General features: G+C 41.8%; 1 protein-coding gene across 1 annotated transcript in view; it reads left to right on the top strand.

Annotated features, from left to right (window-relative positions):
- Nucleotides 1–3240: 3240 nt before the first annotated feature.
- LOC144479500 (receptor expression-enhancing protein 6-like) overlaps nucleotides 3241–23534 on the top strand; it is a 28801-nt gene continuing 8507 nt past the window's right edge. Inside the window, exons 1-4 of the mRNA XM_078198231.1 lie at nucleotides 3241–3464; nucleotides 17045–17138; nucleotides 20224–20362; nucleotides 20587–20755. Of these exons, the coding sequence (XP_078054357.1) occupies nucleotides 3350–3464; nucleotides 17045–17138; nucleotides 20224–20362; nucleotides 20587–20755 (517 nt within the window). The 5' untranslated portion in view covers nucleotides 3241–3349. The remainder of the gene's footprint in view (nucleotides 3465–17044; nucleotides 17139–20223; nucleotides 20363–20586; nucleotides 20756–23534) is intronic.

The raw sequence follows: 23534 nt of genomic DNA, 5'->3' as shown, positions 1-23534 counted from the left end.
TTACAAAACAGTGCAAAATACAGATGCAAAAGTACATTACAAGTTATAAAGATTGCATTTAACAATCAACAAATAACCATGTTAATTACAATGGTACAAACAAAGCACCATGACGGACAGCTGACATGTGTTGCGAGTTGTCCACAGCCCGCCTTCAAAGCCTTCACAACAGCATATAAGCCAGCAAAATTCTATATGAACATTACCGATGACTAACGCCATCCATTAACAAGAACATATAAGTACTATCCTTCATTAAGAAAGGGTTCATCATATGCTATCTTTTCCAGGGCATTGCCCTCTAAATACACCCCTTAAATTATAACCATCATATAATATTATCACAGCATAGCAACTAATTATTACACTAAAAAAACAAAAAAAACATTAAAGCTCAATGTTGTTAGTGGGAAAACTCTTAAAATTGATTAATCGGGACAAAATTAACAGTCTCTTGGACAAACGTGGATTAATTAAAGGAACTCTTTTCTTTCCCAACCAAATAAACAAAATCAAATTAACTTAGGGACAACTCAAAAGGGGCAGCTCCCTAAAAGGAGGGGAACCACCCGAAACAAAAAACAAAGCGGAAAGGAAACTTAAAACATCAAATTAAAATGTGATTAAAGGGGTCAATAATACACCCCAATCCCGGCCATGCCCAACGGGCACAGAAGGCATCAACACTGCCCTCAAACACCGCATGCTCCCTTTCCAGGGACAGCTGGCCACGAATGTAGCCTGGTAGAGAGGCAGACAGTCAGGTTGGACGACCTCCTCGATCGCCCACTATCTGGACCTGTAGATGGCCCGCCTCGCTTGGCCCAGGAGCAGATTCACAAGGAGGCCCTCCTCCATCTCCGCCTCCCTCCGCACTGGGTGCCTGTAGATCAGGAGCGTGGCTCTGAAGTGCAAATAAAATACCAATAAAAGGTTTTTGAGAAAACTGAAAAGGTTGTGCAACCTATAACATGAAACATAGACATGGTCCATGGACTCCACAAGGTTGCAAAAAGGGCACGCTTGTGAGCCCGTGAATCGATACAACCTACGGTTGGACGATACTGCTGTGTGCAACACCCTCCACCCCAGGTCCCCAAGATAGTGGGGGGAAATCCCTCAGTACAGGGACCTCCACTCGGGACCTCCGCCGCCCGGCGGCAACAAGGCCGGCCAAGGTGTATCCAGGCGATGGGCGAGGACGCAGTAGGAGAAGGTGTGCAGCAGCAGCCCGTACAGGAAACGCCTCCGTGCGGTAGCAAAGGGCAGGATTAATTAAGAGAAGCTAACATGGATTTAAAGGCAAATCATGTTGAACTAACTTGATTGAGTTTTGAATGAGGTAACAGGGAGGGTTGATGAGGGTACATGTTAACTTTTATAAAACACTGAGCTTAGCCTCAATGGAGTACTGTATCTAAAGCTGGGCACCACACACTTTAGGAAGGATGTGAAGGCATTAGACAGAAGTCAGAAAAGATTTACAAATGTGGTTCCAAGTTTGAGGGACTTCAGTTACAAAGATAGATTAGAAAAGCTAGGGTTGTTCTCCATTTGATGGGTTAAGAATCATGAGGGGTCTGGACAGAGCAGATAGAGAGAAACAATCACGGAAACTAGGAGAAAAGGCCAAAACCTGACGATACTGATTTAAGATGATTTGGAATAGAATTGCAAATGACATGAGGATTTCTTTTTAATGCATTAAGTGATTAGTATCTGGGATTGCGTGAGATTGTGATGGAAGAAGATTCAACCGTACCTTACAAAACTGTTCACCAGACTGATCCCTGCGATGGCAGTCAGATGAGGAGAGGTTGGGTCGACAGACCCATTCTTCACTGGAATTTAGAAGAATGAGGGGATCTAATTGAAACATATAAAATTCTGACAGGGCTGGACAAACTGGATGCAGGGATGTTGTTTCCTTTGGCTGGGGAGTCTAGAACAAGGAGTCACAGTCTCAGGAATATGGAGTAGACCAGTTAGGATTGAGATGAGGAGAAACCTCTTCACTTAGACCGTGGTGAATCTGTGGAATTCTCTACGAGAGGGTTTTGGAGGCCATGTCACTGAATACATCTAAAAAGGAAAAAGATACATTTCCAGACTCTAAAAGGTCAAGGGATATGAGGAGAGCACAGCAGCATGGTGTAGAGACACAGTTGCAACCATGTTCATATTGAATGGAAGGGCAGGCTTGAAGGGCATGATTGGCCTATTCCTATTTTCTATGCTTCTAATAAGTATCTGAAGATTGAAAATTTGCGGGGATATGGGAAAAATGTGGGCAATGTGACTAGTTGAGTTGATCTTGTGGAGAGCCAGCACAGACGCAACAGGCCAACTGGCTTTCCCTCTGTGCGGCAACCATTCTAGAACTGTCATCTCACTTATTCCTTATAGAATTGCTACAGTTGCAGAAGGGAGCCATTCAGCCCATTGAGTGCACTGATTCTCCAAAAAAGCATCTTGCCCAGCAACTGAGCTGAAGGGCAATTAGGGGTGGACCACAAATGTTGGCCTTGCCAGGGACTCCCTCATCCCACGAAAGAATAAGAAGACATAATATTAAAGACCTCTAATTAGGTCACAATGCATCTTTTATTTTCCAGTCAAGTGTGCCAGGCTATCATTCTTTCCTGACAAGTGTAACCTCTCAGTTCTTGTTTAAGGGTGGCATGGTGGCACAGTAGTTAGCACTGTTGCCTCACAGTGCAAATTCCCGGCTTGGGTAACTGTGCGGAGTCTACATGTTCTCCCTGTGTCTGAGTGGGTTTCCTCCCACAGTCCGAAAGACATGCTGGTGAGGTGCATTTGCCATGCTAAATTCTCCCTCAGTGTACCCTGGACAGGTGCTGGACTGTGACGACTAGGGGATTTTCACAGTAACGTCATTGAAGTGTTAATGTAAGCCTACTTATGACATTAATAAAAAAAACTTAATTCTAATTTTTTTGCTTTGCACCTACTTTTATGCTTCTCAGCACTTTAATAACATGGAGACCAGAATTGTTCACTGTCCTTCACAAATGAATGAGTGTGACTCCCAACCAGTGCCTTGCTGTATCTGCTTCTTTAAGTCGCTTCAAGGATAAATTAGCAGATAAAGAGCAGGATGATTTATCCACAGTAGCTCCAATTGGACTACTAGCACGTCAATCAGAGGATAATGCCGGAAACGTTGCACTTGCAAGCGGATTGAGTAGACATTAAGCGGATTGGCAGAAAGGTGTGAGAGTCAGCAGCCGCTTTATTAGTAGGAGTGCTGCTGTCAGCATAAATTTTAGTGCTGTCTTGAACGAGTGCTGAAGGGGCAGAAGGTGGGAAAATACAGATTCATTGCAAAATGCCGTCCTTGCGAGAGCGCTTTGAGAATTTTCTGAACGAGAAGAACTTCATCACCAACATACTGGGGAAGATTGAGGAGAAGACTGGCATTCGCAAATACCATCTGGCTACAGGTAGACCGAGGTTTCCTAGCAGCCATTACAATGTGTAAACTTGCGTCAAATCGTAGTATTGCAATTAAAATATTTAAATGTAAGGCATTTATTCTGTATTTGTTTTTAAAAAAACAATTAACCCAAATTGTGGGGTTGTTGTAATAACGTGTGCAGTCAATGTCAAGGCTAATGGGCTCACTCCTGTTTCATTTTAACACACCTGTTGATTCCACGTTACCCATTCTGTTGCTCAGTGCTACAGGTTTTAATTGTGTTTGGGTTGGGGGGGTAGTTAGTTAAACCATCAAAATTCAGCATCTTTTACTGTGACGTTTCACCCGATGAGGGAGCAGTGCTCCGACAGCTCGTGCTACCAAATAAACCTGTTGGACTTTAACCTGGTGTTATGAGACTACTTATTGTGCCCACCCCAGTCCAACTCCGGCAATTCCACATGTGAAGTTTCTGACGGTGAAAACTGTCTGCCTTAATCAGGATCCTTGATTTCCACTGAAGGTTCTTTTTTAACAAACATCAGTTGTAATGATTTAAATTTCTTCGCCAGTGTCAACTGTTTAGTCCCAAGGAACATGCATTCTTAAACTTTTGAATCAGGACTCCAAAATGTATATACTGAATGAATTGCTTATTTTTAACCACTGTGTAATTGTGAGTGTTGAAACCCGATTATAATACCGTTGCTAATCCAAAAACAAGCGTGGGAAGGAAAATTGAAACAGATTTTAATTGTACTGGGTGGTGGGAAAAGGACATTTGATTCCTGGAAGGTTGATATTTTAAAGGAGTAGTATTGCAGATATTGGCTGTGGAATGTTATTTTACTGCTTAAAATTAGGATCTCTGCTTTGGAGTTTGTGAACTGTTCGTTAAGGGTGGCACAGTGGTTAGCGCTGCTGCCTCATAGCGCCAGGGATCCAAGTTCAGTTCTGGCCATGGGTGACCATCTGTGTGGAGTTTGCACGTTCTCCCCATGTCTGTGTGGGTTTCCTCCAGGTGCTCTGGTTTCCTCCCACAGTCCAAAGATGTGTGTGTTAGATTGATTGGCCATGCAAAAATTGCCCCTTGTGTTAGAGGGGATTAACAGGGTAAATATGTGGGATTACAGGCTTGGGGCCTGGGTGGGATTGTTGTTGGTGCAGGTCCGATGGACAAAATGGCCTCCTCCTGTACTGTGGGGATTCTTTGATACCCATGTGAAGAATTGGTTTCATTTTATAGAAAGGGTATAGGAGCAATACAAAAATCTACAACCCTAATGCCAAAGCTGACAAGTAACACACACTGGAAGGGAAAAAAAGGAACAAGCTCTTGAAAAGAGCAAGCCAAGGAGTGAAGGGTCTGTTGTGTTACAAGGGAGTTTGATTTGAGATGAATTGGGTGGGGGTGAAATTCATGCACAGTGATCAGAAACTGAAAACCTGCTAGAACAATAAATATTTGAGATAAATAGCACAGATGTATTTGAAAATAAGCTAGAAAAGTAGTAGGGAAAAAATAATACAAAGTTGCTTTGGTGAATTTGATTAAGTAAAGTTTGAGGCTCATGTGGTGCATAAATGCTGAACCAGTTTGCCGGCTCTTTGGTGTATAATTTGTGTCATAACGTGGTACTGCTTTTTGAGGCCACCTTCTTGGGTACGATCCAATACTCAACAAGTTCCTCGGCTATATGCAAAATCTTTAAAAGATAGGATTACATCAGCACAGTGGTTAACACTGCTGCCTCACAGCGCCAGGAACCCGGGTTCGATTTCCAGCCTCGGGTCACTATCTGTGTGGAGTTTGCACATTCTCTGCATGGGTTTCCTCCGGGTGCTCTGGTTTCCTCCCACAGTCAAAAAGATGTGCATTGGCTGTGCTAAATTCTCCCTCCGTTCACCCGGACAGGCCCTGGAGTGTGGCAACTCGGGGATTTTCACAGACTTCATTGCAGTGTTAATGTAAGCCTACTTGTGACTAATAAATAAACTTACATTTCTGTGGTCAATGTAAATATGGCCACCTCTTCTAGCATTCTGCTCATCCCTCCCACTTTATTCCACTTCCCAGATCTCTCTGCAGCTTCAAAACCTGCTTTTTAATCCTATTTCCTTTGAGAGTGCTTAGCCTGTCAATCTGAAAATTTTCCCATTCAAATCCTGAAGAATCTTTATATTACTGATACTTTCAACCTGTATCGCAATCCATGATCTTATATATTTATATATTTCAGACTTCTGCAAATGCACTAGCTCTGCCACTTGAAATTAACAGGTTCTTGACACTAGTTGTATAGCATGTCTACAGAGACTTATTAGTTTATTCATTGCAAAATGATGTGCATTTGCACATAGTGGAGACGCCTTTGCATTTTCAAAAAGGAACAGCAACTTTTATGTACATTGTGCCTTTTTAATGTAATAAAATGTCCCAGGAGCATTAGAAAACAAAATGACACTCAGCCACACAAGGGGATATTTGGTAAGGTGACCAAAAACGTGGTCGGACAGATGCACTTTTTAAAAGAGGAGGATTATTCTAAAGTTTAGGGCCTGTGGTGCAGAAATTTAAAATCGGATGCTTGAGAGGCCAGAATTAGAGAACAGGAATCTCTGAGGATTGTGGGACTGGAGCAGATTGCAGAGATAGGGAGGAATTTAAAACTAGGATAATATAAAGACAATGCTTGACCAGGAGTCCTCATTGGTCAGTGAGCACAAGAGATGGAGGGAATTTTGGGGCTAGCATGACCACAAAATCCTGCCCAATAAGTGAATGCTAAGGCATGGGCAACAGAGTTTTGGCGGACCTCAAGTTGATGGAATGAAGCAGAGTAGCCAAAAGCACTTTTTTTTTTTCTCAAGACCTAACTGAGGGTTTCTGCAGCAGGTGAGCTGAAATGGACTAATGCAGGTGATAGAGGTGGAAGTGGGGCAGTCTTAGCGATGGAGTGACTCTGAAGTCAGAGGCTCATCTTAGGGGTTAAATGTGACACCATAGTCTTGGTGTCATAACCAACCAGAAACAGAAATTAATTAACCATTGGATAGTCCTGGGCCAAGTAGTTGCCTGCCCCAAAAATGAAAACATGCATTTGTGTGGCTTTTGCTGGTGATCTTTTAGACTGCTGAGGGCACTAACATTTTAACATGAGCTTAATTAATATTTGGGATAAAAATCTGCGATGTGAAAGAGCATCCAAACTCAGTGACTTAAGCATCAATGTAATAATTCCCTTTCACTATACATCCTGTTTTTTAATGTAATTAATTCAAGGCAGGCCAAAATCATAACTGGAACCTCACTGTTCACATAATGGCTCAGTTACTTGCTGGACACTGAATTGAACAAATGAAAGAATATTCAGTGACTGTGCTGATAACATTGTGTGATCGAAAGGTTTAACCATTAAAACATATACATGCCATGCAACAAAGAGGAACAAACTGTGATGGAAGTTCATAAACTTTAACTTGTTTTGCCAGTTCATCTTTCACTTAAAAACAATAATTTAATATTGAATCCTCCAAATTAACCTTCAACTTCTTGCACGAATGAGCAATAAAAGTATTGCAGAGTACTAGCTGTAGAGTATTCTGATAAAAGCAATGGCTTATTGCTGAAGGCTTGCCAACTAGCAGACTTTTCGTGCTTTTAGCTTGCGTTATAATTGATTTTATTCCACTTGCCCGGAGTAATTACATCGAGCAAATAGTATGGAAAAAAAAATCAAATTGGATTTCGATGATGTGCAACATTTCCATACTGTTACTAAGGTGTATCTCCATTGCAGGTTTACGATGCAGTATACTGAGCTAATGTAATGCGTAGTGACGTAGATTTACAAATATAGCAAAACTTAGTGCCTCACAAAAAACAGTTGCCCTCCTTTTTTTGTTTGTCCAGCTGGCTAAATTGTAAACATGATAAGATCACTGAGGTTAAGTGACGTCAGAACGGGTTATACCTTTGAGCTCAGTGGCTACATAGTGTTGATCCAGCATGGGTTTTCAAACAGTTCTTCATTTGACAGTTTGGGTGCTAGTGATTTCCTGCATTTTATCCGGACTCCTTATTTGATACAAGGCCTGTGTAATTCATATTTCCCTGGAAATGGGCTTTAAGAGGGAAGGATTTCTAAGATATCACTGAAAACTCTCCGACACAGTCTGCCAGGGCCCAGGAAAGAGAGAGCAGGGCAAGAGAATGAAAGTGTCTGTGGTTCACCATGCCAGAATGCATGTGGAATCTCGTACTCGGACTGAGATGAAATTTGTACGGTGTTGAGGCTAAACTGGAAGATTCACCTAACTTGAGCTAGAGGGAGGATATTCAGTAATAGAATCTACGGCGTGGAGATAGGCCCTTCGGCCCAAACTGATCCATGCTGACCAAAAAGCCCATTTAAGCTAACCCCATTTGGCCCATATCCCTCTAAACCTTTCCTATCCATGTTATTGTCCAAATGCCTTTTAAATGTTCTCAATGTCCCTGCCTCAACCACTTCCTCCGGCAACTCATCCCACATACGTACCACCCTCTGTTTTTAAAAACACAAAGTTGCTCCTCAGGTTCCCATTAATTCTTTCCCCTCTTAAGTTAAACCTAAGTCTTTATCCCAGGGTTGGAGAATCGGGAACTAGAAGACAAAGTGCATTCACCCTATCCAGGCCTCTCATGACCTTACACACCTAATAATCTAAATGAGGCCAGGCTGAGAAAGGAAAATAACAGGAGTGAGCCCTTGGGAGCTAAGAATACTTTTGGATTGGGAAAACCAATGTCTACTTCAAGCACAGTGTAATGTGGGTTTTTTTTCAGTTATTAAAAATGCTGTTCAGTAGTTGACGTACAAGTTGCCCGCATAAATATTTGGTCAAAGGTGCACTCTGCCTTTTTGTTATAGTCTTAAAGTAGGGAATCTTGTCATTCTTTCAGCTGCTAACTGAATTTCAAACTTCCTTTTCTCAATGGAACCATAATAAAAATGTGGGAAATCCTACAATTTAAAAACAAATACTGGAAATACTCCAGGTTAGGCAGCATCTGTAGAGAGAGAGAAACAAAGTTCAATGTTTGATGACCTTTTATCAGAACTGGTTGTCTTGTTTGTTCTGAACTGGACAAAGCAGAGTGATTTGTAAATGTAAGGAAATAAACATTCTACCACCAATTAGCTGGGACAGCATTGTTACCCAGGAGGAAGGGGAAAGAATAAGTCCTGAAATTAATGCACAGCGCTTTAACAATTTTGTAATACAACAGTGTGAATTACAGTCGGGACATCAGCAAATAAACAATATTGACATAGAAACAGGAACTAACTGCTTGAAATGTAAGATCATCTCAAAACAATTTGGATATTTTATATCTGTTCCTGGACTCTGTGCTGCTTTTGAAGTTTAGTAGCTTCATTTTAGAGGTCTCTGCTACCCTTGTGTTCCTAAGATTAATTGTTGTATCAACTTCTTTTACCCTTTTTTATAAAGTTTCTTTCATGTTGTTGGGAAGCATGATCAGGCTTGTCTCTTTCCTGGTCCCACTCAACAACTTATGAGCCCCTCCTGTTGTGAGCTAAACTTGATGTCTTGTATTACTGCTTCCATAGTCGTAGTGTGAGGGCTCAGGAACTGTTTGAGAAAATCTATACACTTTTTTTGAAATGTTAATATTACTGTGTATTTAATTGTCCTTGTAATCCTTACTTTTATATAGCAAATACATTGGTCAGAGGTACTCTGGGAGTTTGGTTTTGTATAGCTGAACAGTGGCCAGACGCAGGATTGTTGGGAGCTGGAAGTGGAATGTGGCAAGTGTCACGCCAGGCAGGGCCAGACCTGGACAAAATCCAGGCTTGTGCTGACCAGTGCCAGGCAATGACCATCTCCAACAGAAGAAAATCTAACCATTTATGCTCGACATTCAAGACATTGCCAGTGATGAGTTCTTTACTGTAAGTGTCTTGGGTTATGTTGACTAAAAACTGAACTAGTCATATAAATACTGTGGTTACAAGGGCAGGTCAAAAGCTCGGAATCCTGTGGTATGTTACTCAACTTCTGACCCCCACCCCTCAAGCCTGTCCACATCTACAAAGCATAAGTCAGAAATGTGATGGAATACACTCTACTCAGCTGAATGAGTGCAACTCCAACAACACTCAAAGCTCAACACCATCCAGGTTAGAACAGCCTGCTTGATTGGCAACCCAGCCACAAACATTCACTCCCTCCACTACTGACGCACAGTGAAAGGAATATATTCCATCTTCAAGATGCACTACAGGGATTTACCAAGGCTCCTTCGACAGCATCTTCAAAACCCACAATTTCTGCCATCTAGAAGGACAAAGGCAGTAGATGTGTGGAATCTCCACCACCTGGAAGTTCTTCTCCAAACCATACACCATCCTGACTTGGAAATGCAATCCTGTTCCTTCAGCGTCACTGGGTAAAAATCCTGGAACTTCCTGGCAGCACAGTGGATGTACCTACACCGCATGGACTGCAGCAGTTCAAGAAGCGCCACTCACCAACATCACGAGGGTGCTTAATAAATGCTGGCTGAGGCAGCAACGCCCATATCACATAAATTAATGTTGTTGCATTGCAAATAGCGGTAGTACATTGGTTTTCAAATATTTTGGGCTAAAGGATTTTTTAAAATGGGTTACTAATCATGAAGTCACCAGCTGAATTAAAATGTATAATCATAATATGAAAGTGACTGTAAAGAACATTTAATACTTTTAAAACAAGTATTTACCTAGACATACTATTGAACTGGGTGTGCCTGCTGTTTGCAGCAAAGTCTGTCTATCCTTTGTATGATTGCTGCATTCCACTCCCAGATCATAGCAATGCTACTTCTGACCATTGCTCATCTGCTTACCCTTGATCAGGATGACTATATCCACCCCTTCCCTGGCCACAGCAGCTTGGCCAGTTTCCCACATTGCTGGGTAAGTGCCTTCACACTATTTTTTGCGGACCCTCTCGGTAGTGGGAGTCAATGTCCGCAGATCCCTTTTGGATTGCAAACGTAAGAATTTGGAGCAGCAGTAGGCCACTCGAGAGCCATTCAATGAGATCATGGCTGATCAGATTGTAACTTCAACCCTGCATTCCTGCCTGCCCCTGAGAACCCCCCACCCCCACACACACACAATCTAGCTCAGCCTTAAAAATAGTCAAAGACTCTTCTTCCACTGCCATTTGAGAAAGAGGGTTGCAAAGACTCATGATCCTCGGAGTAAAAACTTTCTTCATCTTAGATGAGTGACCCCCCTTATTATTAAGTGATCCCTAGTTCTAGATTCTCTAACAAGAGGTAGCATCCACCTTGTCAATGACCCTCGTGATTTTCAAGGTTTTGATCAAGTGATTGTGACTAGCTCTTAGAAGAATAGCCTTCGTGTATTCATCAAGTATATGGCGCATTAATTCTTTTGTGTTTGTTTGGCTATTTTGGAGCTTATTTTATGATCTAATGGATAAATTCGTTATAATTATCAGAAATCAATCCTAACATTATTGTCTAAAGTATTTGCGTCAGGTGTGATTTTTTTTTTTTTTGATCAGCAAATTATTTTTGGAGGCTACCAAATTGGAAAGGTTTGCATTGGAATTCTAGGGACCCAATAACTTATGCCAACTTCTTTGAACTATATACAACTCTTACAGACTTGGACAAGTGCACATCACAATAAATGCATATTTTAAATCAAGTAGTGGTCACTTTTGAAAGTGATTTTTAACATCGAGCATCAAGTAAGCTGGCAAAATGACTTTCAATGGCAAGTTCAGAAGAAAAAGACTCTTCTCATAACCTGATGCCAAAGGATTTGTCGAGTCTCATGTCTAGTTCGTTGTCTTCTCATAACTTGATGCCAAAGGATTTGTCGAGTCTCATGTCTAGTTCGTTGTCCATGTTAATATTTTGGAGGTAAATCTTTCCAGGACTAAAAATTAACTAGAAAATGAGATAATAGATTCCAGGCTGTTCTGGTTCCATTTTAACTTTTTTAAGGGGTTAACAACTAGAAATGTAAAAGAGTCATGGAAGAGCAGGTGGGCTTACTTGGATGGAGATGTGTTGTCTATGCTGCTTGCAAAGAAGTGTAGTGTAGAGAGATGTTTTGGGAGTTGGCGCTAAATTAGTTTAAAAGCATTCAGTGAATCCTGAAAGGCTACATATCGGAGATGAGTGGAGCTTAAGCATGTTTTCTGGCTTCAATTGATCTGAATTTTCTACTGCAGGAGAAGAGGCTGGATATGAAAGAATGCTGCTGTTAACAATCCTAGGCAGTCAGGGCTCAGTGAAGCCCTGGGGAACTGAAGATGGCGGAAGGTCTTTGGTTCTGTGCTGATAAAGTTGGGGCTCAAGGGAAGCCCTGGGCTCCATTTTATAGCTCGGTGTAGCTGGGAGACTGCAGTTTGGCGCAACTGAAGGACCGTGCCAGCTTAGTGAGGCGAGCAGTGTGCGAGAAGAATTGCTAGTAATTAGAATGAAAGTGCAATTTTCTGAATCCCTGGAACGCAGACCCGAAGAGATTGAACCATCGGGGTAAGTGGTCTTTAAGGCGCTCATTCTATCAAAAGTCATTTGGACTCTTTGGCGGCTAAATCTGTTGAAATCCCTTGTGAGAGAGACCGAGTTCTAACAAGAATCTGAGAGTCATAGTGGTCACTGATGTCTGGGTGTGTTGCTGAGAAATCCATGGGATCTATCTTGGTTGCATTTGCCACTTAATGTGCAGTGTGGTTGTATTCAGCCACTGATTGTCTGTTAATATTTATTTCTTAACTATCTTGGATTCTAACATTCAGAATTATGACCATCTGGCAGCTTCATTGTTACTACATTATAGAGGTATATTTCCCAATCTTGTTTAGAATGACTGGTTTGAAATTTTCAATTTACCATGCTGAGATTTGAACTTCAGTTGCTTAGATTATTAGCTCAGTCCCAGTGTTACCAGATTAGTAAACTATGCTAAGACACTGTTGTCCCCATTAATATCACAATTACTATTTTAAGCTGGGAGAGTTGAATGGTGGTCACATAGTTGGACAAGATTTGATGGAATCTCTCTATGACTGTTAAGGCAAGTGAGCAGGCTCTAGAAAACCATGTCAAAATAGAACAAAGTCTTGTATTTATATAGCCTTTTCTCAGGATTTTGGTAAGACCACATCTAGAATACTAAGTTCAGTTTGGATCTCCACACTTAAGAAAGGATATAGTTGCATTGGATGCCAAACAGCAAAGGTTTATTGGATTGATCTCTGGATGAGGGGCTGGTTTATGTTCTCTAGCGTTTGGAAGAATTGGAGGCAATCTTCTTGAAACCTACAACATTCTGAAGGGGCTTGATCAGGGAGTCTAAAATGAGGAGCTGCTGTCTAGGGACGCCTCATAGCTAGTAATATACAAGAAGATTGCAAGAGTTTTCTTGGATATATAAGAGAGGCAAGAATGGACTGTTGGAAAATTAGACTGAAGTAGTAATGGGGGACAAAGAAATGGCAGAGAAACTGGGCATTTTGTATCAGTCTTCACGGTGGAAGACACCAGTAACGTGCCAGAACTTCAAGAGTTAGGTGATGGCCATCTCTGCCCCCTAAGGAGAAGGCACTAGGGAAGTTGAAGGGTCTGAGGGTGGATAAATCACCCAGACTGGATGTTTTGACGGAGGTAACTGAGGAGATTGTGGATTGTGCCAGTTAGCCTAACCTTGGTCGCAGGTCAGATCTTGGAGTCTATTATTAAGGATGAAATTGTGGAGTATTTGGAAATGCATGGTAAAATAGGGCTGAGTCAGCACGGTTTCATCAAAGGGAGGTCATGTCTGATAAATCTGTTAGAATTCTTTGAGGAGATAATGAAGAAATTGGACAAATGAGAGCCAGCAGCTGTGATTTATTTGGATTTCCAGAAAGCCTTTGACAAGGTGCCATACAGAAGGCTGCTAAATAAAATGAGGCAAAGTATTGGCATGGATAGAAGATTGGCCGACAGTGGGCAAAGAGTGTCCTTTTCAGGATGGCAACCAGTGACTAGTGGTGTTCCACAGGGGTCAGTGTTGGGACCACAACTTTTCACTATATACATTAATGATCTGGAAGATGGAACTGAGAGCATGGTTGCTAAATTTACGGATGACACAAAGATATGTAGAGGGACAGGTAGTGTTGAGGAAGTGGGAAGGCTGCAGAATGACTTGGCGAACGAGTAAAGAAGTGACAGATGGAATACAAAGTGGTAAAGTGTGAGGTTATGCACTTGGATAGGAAGAATTGAGGTGGAGACTTATTTTCTAAATTTGGAAAGGCTTTGGAAATCTAAAGCGCAAAGGGATTTGGGAGTCCTGGTTCAGGACTCCAGGTTAACATGCAGGTTCAGTTGGCAGTTAGGAAGGCAAATTCAACTTTGGCAATTCTAGAGGGCTAGAATACAAGAGCAGGGATGTACTGCTGAGGCTGTATAAGGCTCTGGTCAGACCCCATTTGGAATATGGTGAACAGTTTTTGGCTCCATACCTAAGGAAGGTTGTGCTGGCCTTGGAAAGGGTTCAGAGAAGGTTCGCAAGAATGATCCCAGAATGAAAGGTTTGTCATTTGAGGAGTCTCGGTCTATACTTGATGGAGTTTAGAAGGATAAGGGGGGGATCTAATTGAAACTTGTACTGAGAGGCATAGATAGAGTGGATGTGGAGAGGATGTTTCCACTAGTGGGAGAGACTAGAACTCGAGGGCATAATCTGAGTGAAGGGACACTCCTTTAAAACTGAGATGAGGAGGAATTTCTTCAGCCAGAGGGTGGTGAATCTGTGGAACTCATTGTCAGAGGGCTGTGGAGGCCAGGTAATTGAATGTCTTTAAGACGGAGGTTATTGATCAAGGGTTATGGGGATGAGAATCCTATCAGTCATGATTGAATGGCAGAGCAGGCACAATGGACTGAATGGCCTAATTCCGCTCCTATATCGTATGATGCAAGCAAATGAAGAGCACTCCATCACGCTCCTGACTTGCACCTTTGCAGGTTATTTTGCACAACCATAGGACATTGCAAAAGTGCATTGTCACTGCTTTTAATGTAGGACAGGTTGATTAATGGCACGTCACTAGTCATAAATAACATTGCTTCCCAATATGCGCTCAATAAAAAGAATTGGAACAAGACAATACACCTTCATATATCACAATGGACTTCTTGCCCCATGTTCCTTCATCCCTGACTGCTATAGAATTCATCCATTACCCCCTCCAAGCTAATGACCGATGCTTCTGCTGTCTGCCAGAGTAGAATGCTGCTCAGGTTATTATCTTCTGCTTCGATTCACCTTTTCACAATTAAATGTAAATTCTTGTCTTGTTATGGAGTTGTGGTTCTCAAACTGGGATCCATAGATCTCTATGGGAGGGTTTGTAGCGACTTCTCTTGGGGGGTCTGCGAAATTTCTCTTGCCAGTGGGATAGAACAAAACCCAAAAGGTAAAAGAGAAGGGCAGAGGAAAGAAGGTTAACCTTGTGCTTTGTATAAATTAACTATAACTAGTGCTTGTCCTGCACAAGTGGATAACGATATGGCCACTCTTATTATTTTTTTTTAAATTCATGATTTACGGCAGTAGGGGGAGTGGACCGAATCTATTCCCACCAGGAAGCCGGCTGCTGACTGCGAGGGGTGCTATTGCACATGCATCCTGATCTCTGTTCCCCTTCTCTCTTTTTTTTCCCCCCCCCTCCCCCAACCTGATCGCTGGTCTCCCCAGCTGATCACCATTTGCGGAGTGCGTACCCCCCTCCCATTAAGTCCTGCCCCCTGGCACTGCCTAGGGCCCGGTGGGAATTGCCAGGCTAGCACAGCCCCCAACAACCGGGTGGGGTGGGGGTTTCTTAATGGCCTCTGGTCCCCGTTGTTGGACCAAGCCATGGTCACTAAATATGCAGATAATACAAATGCTGATTTACATGATCATTGCCAGTGAGAGCCTCCACCAACAAGGCCGTTCAGGCACGTGAGCCTGGACGATAGCATCCAGGGCTCACTAAACATATGAATTTTTAAATATTAAAATCAGCCTTGTACTGATTACACCGGCAATTCAGTGCCAGTAAGATCATGAAGGGATGAGAACCCTGGGCACTAACCCAGTTTTTCACTTCTCATGATCTTACCAGCTTGCCACACCAATCGACTGGTGTGACGAGCCAGTGAGATTCTCTCCCCCCCCCCCCCCCCCCCCCCCACCCGCTTCTCGCAGTGATGAGTACCTTGGCTGCCATGGTTTTCAGCAGTCAGTCTTTTGCGTTTTAATTTTGGTGGGAGGTGGAAGCCATCTGCTGCTATGATACAAGGAAGCATTCAATTTGGACTCGTTGGACCATTGGCAAATGTTACGGAGTTAGTAGCACTCTTTCCTCAGTCAGAAGGTTCTAGGTCCAAGTCCCACTTCGTGTATACGTCTTTATTGTAATAAATGACTGAGCAGGTTACTTTCTGACTGGGTCTTCCATGTGACTCCTCACACCATTACCGTAAACAAAATGATACACCACCATGAACCAGTGTTCTGAGTTGGGGCAGCCTCGCAAATAACATCAGTGGGATTTGTGATTTTTAAAAAGGTGTGGCTTGGAAGGGAACTTGCTGGTAATGGTGTTTCCCATGTATCTCTTTGTGGATGGATGGGGAGTTGGATGTGTGGACAGATGGGAAGATAAATAAATGGGTCAGACCAGGGGGTGAAGTGATCAGGGTGATTGGTGGTGGTTTGGTTGTGGAGTTATCCAGCTTTTTACACTGCTGTATCTTTCCAGGGTATATACGCAAATAAGATCTGTGTGTCTGGACCAAGTCTTCAATCTAACCTCCGAGTCAAGGACATTGGCAGAGGGTCTCGGGCAGCAAGGACAGCCAATTGGAAGTTTAAGCTTCCTGGACAATTCTCATATATGAATGCTCGCTAGGACTGCCACAGGGCTTTGGCATACATCTCCAAACATGTGTCCCATTCCCAACGATGCAAAGACGGGAAGATTTGGATCAATGACTCCTTGTATTGGATTGATCTGATTGCCTTTTAATAGCATACATACGCAATCCTCATCCACATTGAAAGCTGTTAAATTGACAAACACTGGAATGTTACACTTGTTCACCTTTAATCTCTGGTCTGCCTCATCTCTGATCACATCAGCAAAGTAGCCCTCAGTCTTCTAATTAATCATCTGTCTTTGAAGCATTAGTTTAAATAAAGGAAGTGTTGCAAGTAGATGTTATGAATATTAATATTATACTTGGATGTGTATGGGCAAAGCGGATTGAAGGAAGTACACACTTACTGTCATTCCAGATGGTATATGACTGCTGTAAAAAGCTTTTATACTCAAGTGGAAAAATACGAGGACTAACTGGATTATTAGGATATTTATAAAACACTTTACCTGTCCTATAGGTAGTTAGATATTTCTATGAATGTACCTTTTTTTTGCTTTGTTTAACTTTAGATGCCCGATTACTAGGTTATAGTTTTGCACAAGATGAGTTTAATTCTATTGACTGTTTTATTATTTTCCACTTCCTTCTAGGTTCAATGACCTTCCTTGGTCTGTATCTTGTGTTTGGATATGGCGCATCCCTATTGTGCAATTTGATTGGTTTTGTATACCCAGCTTACTTTTCGTAAGTATGACCTTTGTATGCAGTGTAAAAATGCATCACTGTATCTGCTGTAAAACGTTGTACGTAGTTTCAATTAAATCCATGACTACTTTATTTCCAACTCACATTTTCTTCCCTTCCCCTTTGTGTTTCTTTTTTGCAGTTTTACTTTATTTAGAAAGCTCACCACCCAAGGGGTGAGTGGATGAGCAAATGTCTGTTGCATTACAAATGAAGTGTTGACTGTGGTCCACAATGCAGCTTTTTATTCCAAAAGGAAGTTTGTAACTTTACAAAGGCTGCCCATACAGATAAGGAAGCCTGATCCAGACCATAATCACTCTGAACTAAAATGAGAGATGTCAAAACTGAGCTTTTAAATCTGAGCAGAAAAATCTTTTATTGCTGTCTGTCCACATATATTTATGCGTCACCACCTTAAACATGTCTTTAGATGCAAGTCAAACCACAGCATCTTAACTGTATAGACATGTATTCCAGGGGATGGATTTTTAAGGCCTGGGCATGTTTTTGGTGAGCGGGGGCTAAATGTGAAATATGGCAAGCCCCCACCCTATCACCCCCTCCCTACTTTTGCCTCATTTCTCTTTTCCCCACCCCCCCACATCTGGAATTTACCTGGGTCCAGTGTCCTTCAAACTGCTCCAATGTTGGATGATGCTTAATCAGCTCATGTTCTTAAAAGAAAAAATCTCATCACAGCTGAAACTACAAGGAGTTGGATAATTTATTAAATGAGCTGGTAGCTATAACTTGTATATATCTAACTAGATGAGTAACCTTTTATCTGGTGGAATTAACAATACAGAAGGATTTTGTTTGAGTGAGCAAATGTTCAACTTGACTGCCATAGAGATTGATTGATTATTAAGGGGAATCAAGGGTTATGGGGGATGAGAAAAAAATCAGTCATCTTTGAATGGCGGAACAGACTTGATGGGCCGAGTGGCCTAATTCTGCTCCTATGTCTTATGGTCTTGCAGCATGATATAAACTTAAGATTCTCCATTTCTGGTCTCTGCACATTCTACCCGACGAGAATTCATTTTAAAATTTGAAGTTTTAAAAGCTGCTTTACATCTGTGTGCTTAGCATTTTGTATGCATCCCGCATGAGTGGCCCAGTGCTCTTCTCCAGTGGCCCTGGTGACTGGAACACTGTTCGTATTGTACATTTGTTCCTGTTTATCTACAGCAGCCTTGATTCTGTTTCTAAAGTGGCAACAAGGAGGTCAGATTTGACACATGACGCAATTAATCAATAAAGGGGAACTAACAAAATATTCCCTTGCTCGGTGTGTAAGTACATGTACAGGGATGCTGCAATTGAAAGGCCAATAATATGACCAATTAAGGAAAAAACTGAAAATTTAGCAATTTTATATAATTGCTCCACGTTACTCATCAATTTTATAGCCGCAGAATTATATGTTTATCTTTGAACAGCTGATGTCCCTTCTCTCCAAAGGTGGTTTTAACAGGGATTTGTTGAGGAAATCAAGGTAATCATTTGAAACAATGCATTTAAATGAGAACTGGAAATTCTGCCCATTTAGCAAACAAGGGAAAGGAGCACAAATCATTTTCAACCTGACATTAGTGGACTTGCCAGTTTTGCTGTGAGCATATATCATATTAGAATTTAGGAAAAAAAAGCTTTGTGATAGTCTGTCAAGTTTTGTTTGGATGGAATTTGAGTGTTTATTTTTACCCAGTTTAATTGAAAAATATTATTGCGTTCTGCTTCACCAAAAATTACTCGTCTGGAGATAAATAAAAAATCTCAATGGCACAACTTACCTGGCAGGGGTGAAACCATGATCAGGCAGGTGGTGTGGCTAGCCCATTGCACTTGGAGTGTGCTAAAGCCTGTGATGGTTCTCCCAGGATAGGGTGGGGTAAAAGATGAGGTTAAACCAAGGCCTTGCCTGATGCAATTGTTCAAAGCCATCTCAGCCTTTCGGTGGCGATGAAGCATCAGACCAAGCCCAGGATGGGATGCAATGACTTATCTGTCAGCTTGGATCTTGTTTGTCCCTCGCGTGGGGCCATGAATTGACTTCAATTTCTTTTTTTTTGGATGGAATAAAAATTTGAAAAAAAAGACTACCACCATCAAGCAATGTCTTTTGTGGACAGAACAAGCCTGTCAATATTAGCAGTAGTGCACATGGCCATTGGGGAAATACCCATTTCTAATAAGCCTACAGTGGGTGAATGTGGGAGAATATAAGTAAGAGTTGAGTTGATTTCCATGTACCTTTTTGAGGCCACCTAGACATTCTGCAGTCAACAAAGAAAATTACAGCACAGAAATAGGCCCTTCGGCCCACCAAGCCTGCACTGACCATGTTGCCCAACTGAACAAAAAGCCCCTATCCTTCCAGGGACCATATCTCTCTATTCCCATCCTATTCATGTATTTTTCAAGACGCCCCTTAAAACTCACTATCGTATCTGTTTCCACTACCTCCCCCGGCACCGAGTTCCAGGCACCTACCACCCTCTGTGTAAAAACAAAAACTTGCCCCATACATCACCTTTAAACCTTGCCCCTCGCACCTTAAACCTATGCCCCCTAGTAATTGACTCTTCCATCCTGAGAAACAGCTTCTGACTATCCACTCTGTCCATGCCCCTCATAATCTTGTAGACTTCTATCAGGTCGCCCCTCAACCTCCGTCGTTCCAGTGAGAACAAACCAAGTTTCTCCAACCTCTCCTCCTAGCTAATGACCTCCATATATCCTGGTAAATCTTTTCTGTATCCTCTCCAAAGCCTCCATTTTTAAGTTTAAACTCCACAGCAGTTATAAATGCATTTTTTTATTGTATGTACTCCAAGTAGCAAGGCAAAACTTTCAATCTGTGATTAAATCATGAAATTTATATTTAATCACCTCCATTTCCAGCTGGCAGGCACTAGGGTAGTTGACATGACATCCTTATTTGTTCTGTCGTGACCTTTTAAAGAGCGCAGCACTGCATGTGGATTTTTAAATAGTTTGGAATTATGTTGGTATGAACCTTTTCGATGGCAGTATCATAATTATGTTTTTAAAATATTCTATTATTCTCCTCCTCCAGAATCAAAGCTATTGAAAGTCCAAATAAAGATGATGACACAAAGTGGCTGACATACTGGGTAGTATACGGGATATTTAGTATTGCTGAATTTTTCTCCGACATCTTTCTTTATTGGTTCCCTCTTTATTACGCTGGAAAGGTATGTAGAGGTTTGGACGACCTCTTGTGTTTGCTATCAAATTTTAGAATATGTTGCCATGATCACCATGCCGATCGCATATTCTTTAAGCTTCACCTTTAGCACTAATTCAAAATGGCCCCATTTTCTGCAAATGACTGCATGCTGTAAAGAATGTTTGAATTTTGGCTGCTTTTGTGGCTTTAGGGCAGTGGCTAACATTTTGGGAATTTTGTACCCTGCAGTGTATATTCTTGCTCTGGTGCATGGCACCAGTTGCATGGAATGGTTCTCAGATGATCTACAATCGAATTGTTCGCCCCATGTTCCTGAAGCATCATGCCACCGTGGATAGTGTTGTCAATAAACTCAGTGGAAAGGCTCTGGATGCCGCAGAAAGTTTGACGCGGGAAGGTCAGTTGAACATTACTGGTGAATGGAGACCTGGAATATTACTTGTGACAATGCTTGAATATATTTCTTGGGCAGTTGAATGTAAAGAAGGCTTTTTTTTTTTGAGGGGAGGCTAGGAAAGTCAGAACCAAAATTACTGTTGTCCCGATTAAATGTTGGCTTTTATAAAATCCACATTTAAATGGTGGTGGTAAGACTGAATTCTGCTCTTGACTCTGAGACTCATTTGGAGATGGTCCCTGAAACATGTTTCGATCTACATGTTGAAGCTGTCACAAAGAACACTGTTGCCAAAGAAACACCCGATAACTCCTGCCCTACAACTGTGCAAGTGCTGATTTTTCTAATGTTGAATGGGGTATGAATGCACTATATTTTGCTCAGGATTTCTGTATTGCATGCGTCAACTGATGCTCTAAGAACAATAAATATCTTTCAATAAGTATTTTAAATCTCCCCAACCTCAATTTTGCAAGTACTCTAAAGTAACATGTTCTGGAGCAAGTCATTTAGTGCTACTATTGATCCTTTCCCTCTTAGTCCCAGTCTACCATACCTGTAAAACATCCTCATCTCCGCACTAACTCATTTGGGTACAGCTGCATGTGTGCTAGCAGCTTCTGTATTTGCATCTAAATAATCCCCAGTGCTTGTGTGAGCTCAGCGACATGGTGGCTCAGTGGTTAGCACTGCTGCCTCAGAGGCAGTGCTCCGAAAGCTTGGGCTGCCAAATAAACCTATTGGACTTTAACCTGGTGTTGTGAGATGACTTACTGTGCTTACCCCAACCCAATGCCGGCATCTCCACATCATGGCCTCACAGCACCAGGGATCCGAGTTCAATTCCCAGCTCTGGTCACTGTCTGTGTGGAGTTTGCATGTTCTCCCCATGTCTGTGTGGGTTTCCTCCGGGTGCTCTGGTTTCTTCCCACAGTCCTGAAAGACGTGCTGGCTAAGTGCATTGGCCATGCTAAATTCTCCCTCTATGTACATGAACAGGTGCTGGAGTATGGCAACCAGGGGATTTTCACAGTAACTTCATTGCAGTGTTAATGTAAGCCTACTTGTGACACTAATTATTAAACTTTTACATTGCTCCATTTCAGCAGATTGTTCAACTATCTGCAGTATTTCTTGTTGAACCAAGTCCTGATTCTGTTTTGCTCAAGTCACGGAGAGGTACCCTCTTTACTCCTCTTCCCAATCCATCTCCTTGAAAAGCATCAAGAAAGACATCGATGCCAATTGGAATGGAATTGTCTGGGCCAAGTTTAGCTAATTCAATGCAAGCCAACAATTGAACATCTGATTTGCAAGAAGCCATGTCACACTTGGTAAAGCATTTCCCCACTGAATCGTCAGGAGAGATGTATAGTCTTTAAGATATGCCATCTGTTTTCGCACCAAACGTCCTGTATGATGAGGAAGGCAGTTAAGGTCTGGTAGTTCGCTGCTAGCTTATTTTTCATAAAACCTGTGCCTTTCATGAATTGCACAAGATTGCTTATTTTTAGGATTTAAAGGATTAATCCTTTTTATTGGGAGGGAAAAAAATCTGATATGACACTCTGCATCAATCTTGCATGCTTGCACAGCATTGTTTGTGGCATGGACCACATCCTTTTTAAATGCTGCTGTCATTCAAAAACAGGCTTTTCCAAAAACCGCAGATGTGTATTAACATAGCTGGAAGATTGAAGGACGAGGACACCAAATATTTTCCCCTTTCTCCAGAAAATATATTGCCAATCGAAATGCTAATAGTTCATAAACTAACTAGTAGGTGATTTTTTGAGATTTAGAACTCTACTCAGTATAATTGTACAACTGCTGACTAGAATAACACATGAAAGAGCAAACTAGGTAAATAACAGGTGTATACCGCTTGGAGAATAGGTTGGTATTTAATATACTAATGATTTTTAGATTAATGCTGTATCATTTGAGATTCTCTGCTTGGTAAACTGCCCACCCAATTGGCATTGTGTTTCTAAGTCTATGCAAAAGCTACTCTGAAACAGGCTCCAAAGATCCCTGACGACTGCTGTTTGGCATTTTTTCATTTCAGTGACACAGCTGATGGAGACTGGACCCACAGACAGAATCATGGATCTTGTGTGTTCCCCCATTTCACAATATAATGCATTCTTATAGAACCCTTTCAATGTAGAAAAGTGTCTCAAGATGCATTATAAGAGCATAGCCAGACCAAAAAAAAGGACACGTCAGAGATGTGAGATATTGAGGATGATCAAGAGGGCAGGGTCCTAATGGAGAAGGGGGATGTAGAGGGGGTTTAGAAAAGGAATTTCAGAGCATGGTGCCTAGATTAGATGGTTCAAGGTGTGGCTGCATTGTTAACAGTTTGTGCTGATTTGTAGTGTGTCAGCTGTTTTAACAGTAGTAAACTTGGCACTGAAATGGTTTAAATATTTTCATGTTGCAGCCTGTTGAAATAATATACATGTTAACTTTAATTATTTAAATCAGTGGCTTGTACTTAAAAGCAGGAATTCTCCTGGCCAGCTGTAGAATCTGATCAGTCAAACCACTCGAGTCTGAGCAGCTGTGTGCTGGTTCTCTGGAGATGGAGTTTACTTTATAAACCATTTGTGACACCACAGCACCATGAGGACGTGGTCCTACCATAATACTTGGTCAAATTTGTACAGTGGCTTATTTTGTAAATAGAGAATTTTTTGTATGTCCAAACCACATAGTTGCTTCGGTTTTGAGCAACAAGATTGACTGATGCAAGACGTTCCATAGGATGGAGGAT

The sequence above is a fragment of the Mustelus asterias genome, chromosome 26, assembly GCF_964213995.1.
Source record: "Mustelus asterias chromosome 26, sMusAst1.hap1.1, whole genome shotgun sequence".
Classification (NCBI taxonomy): domain Eukaryota; kingdom Metazoa; phylum Chordata; class Chondrichthyes; order Carcharhiniformes; family Triakidae; genus Mustelus; species Mustelus asterias.
This window is presented reverse-complemented; position numbering and strand designations above follow the sequence as displayed.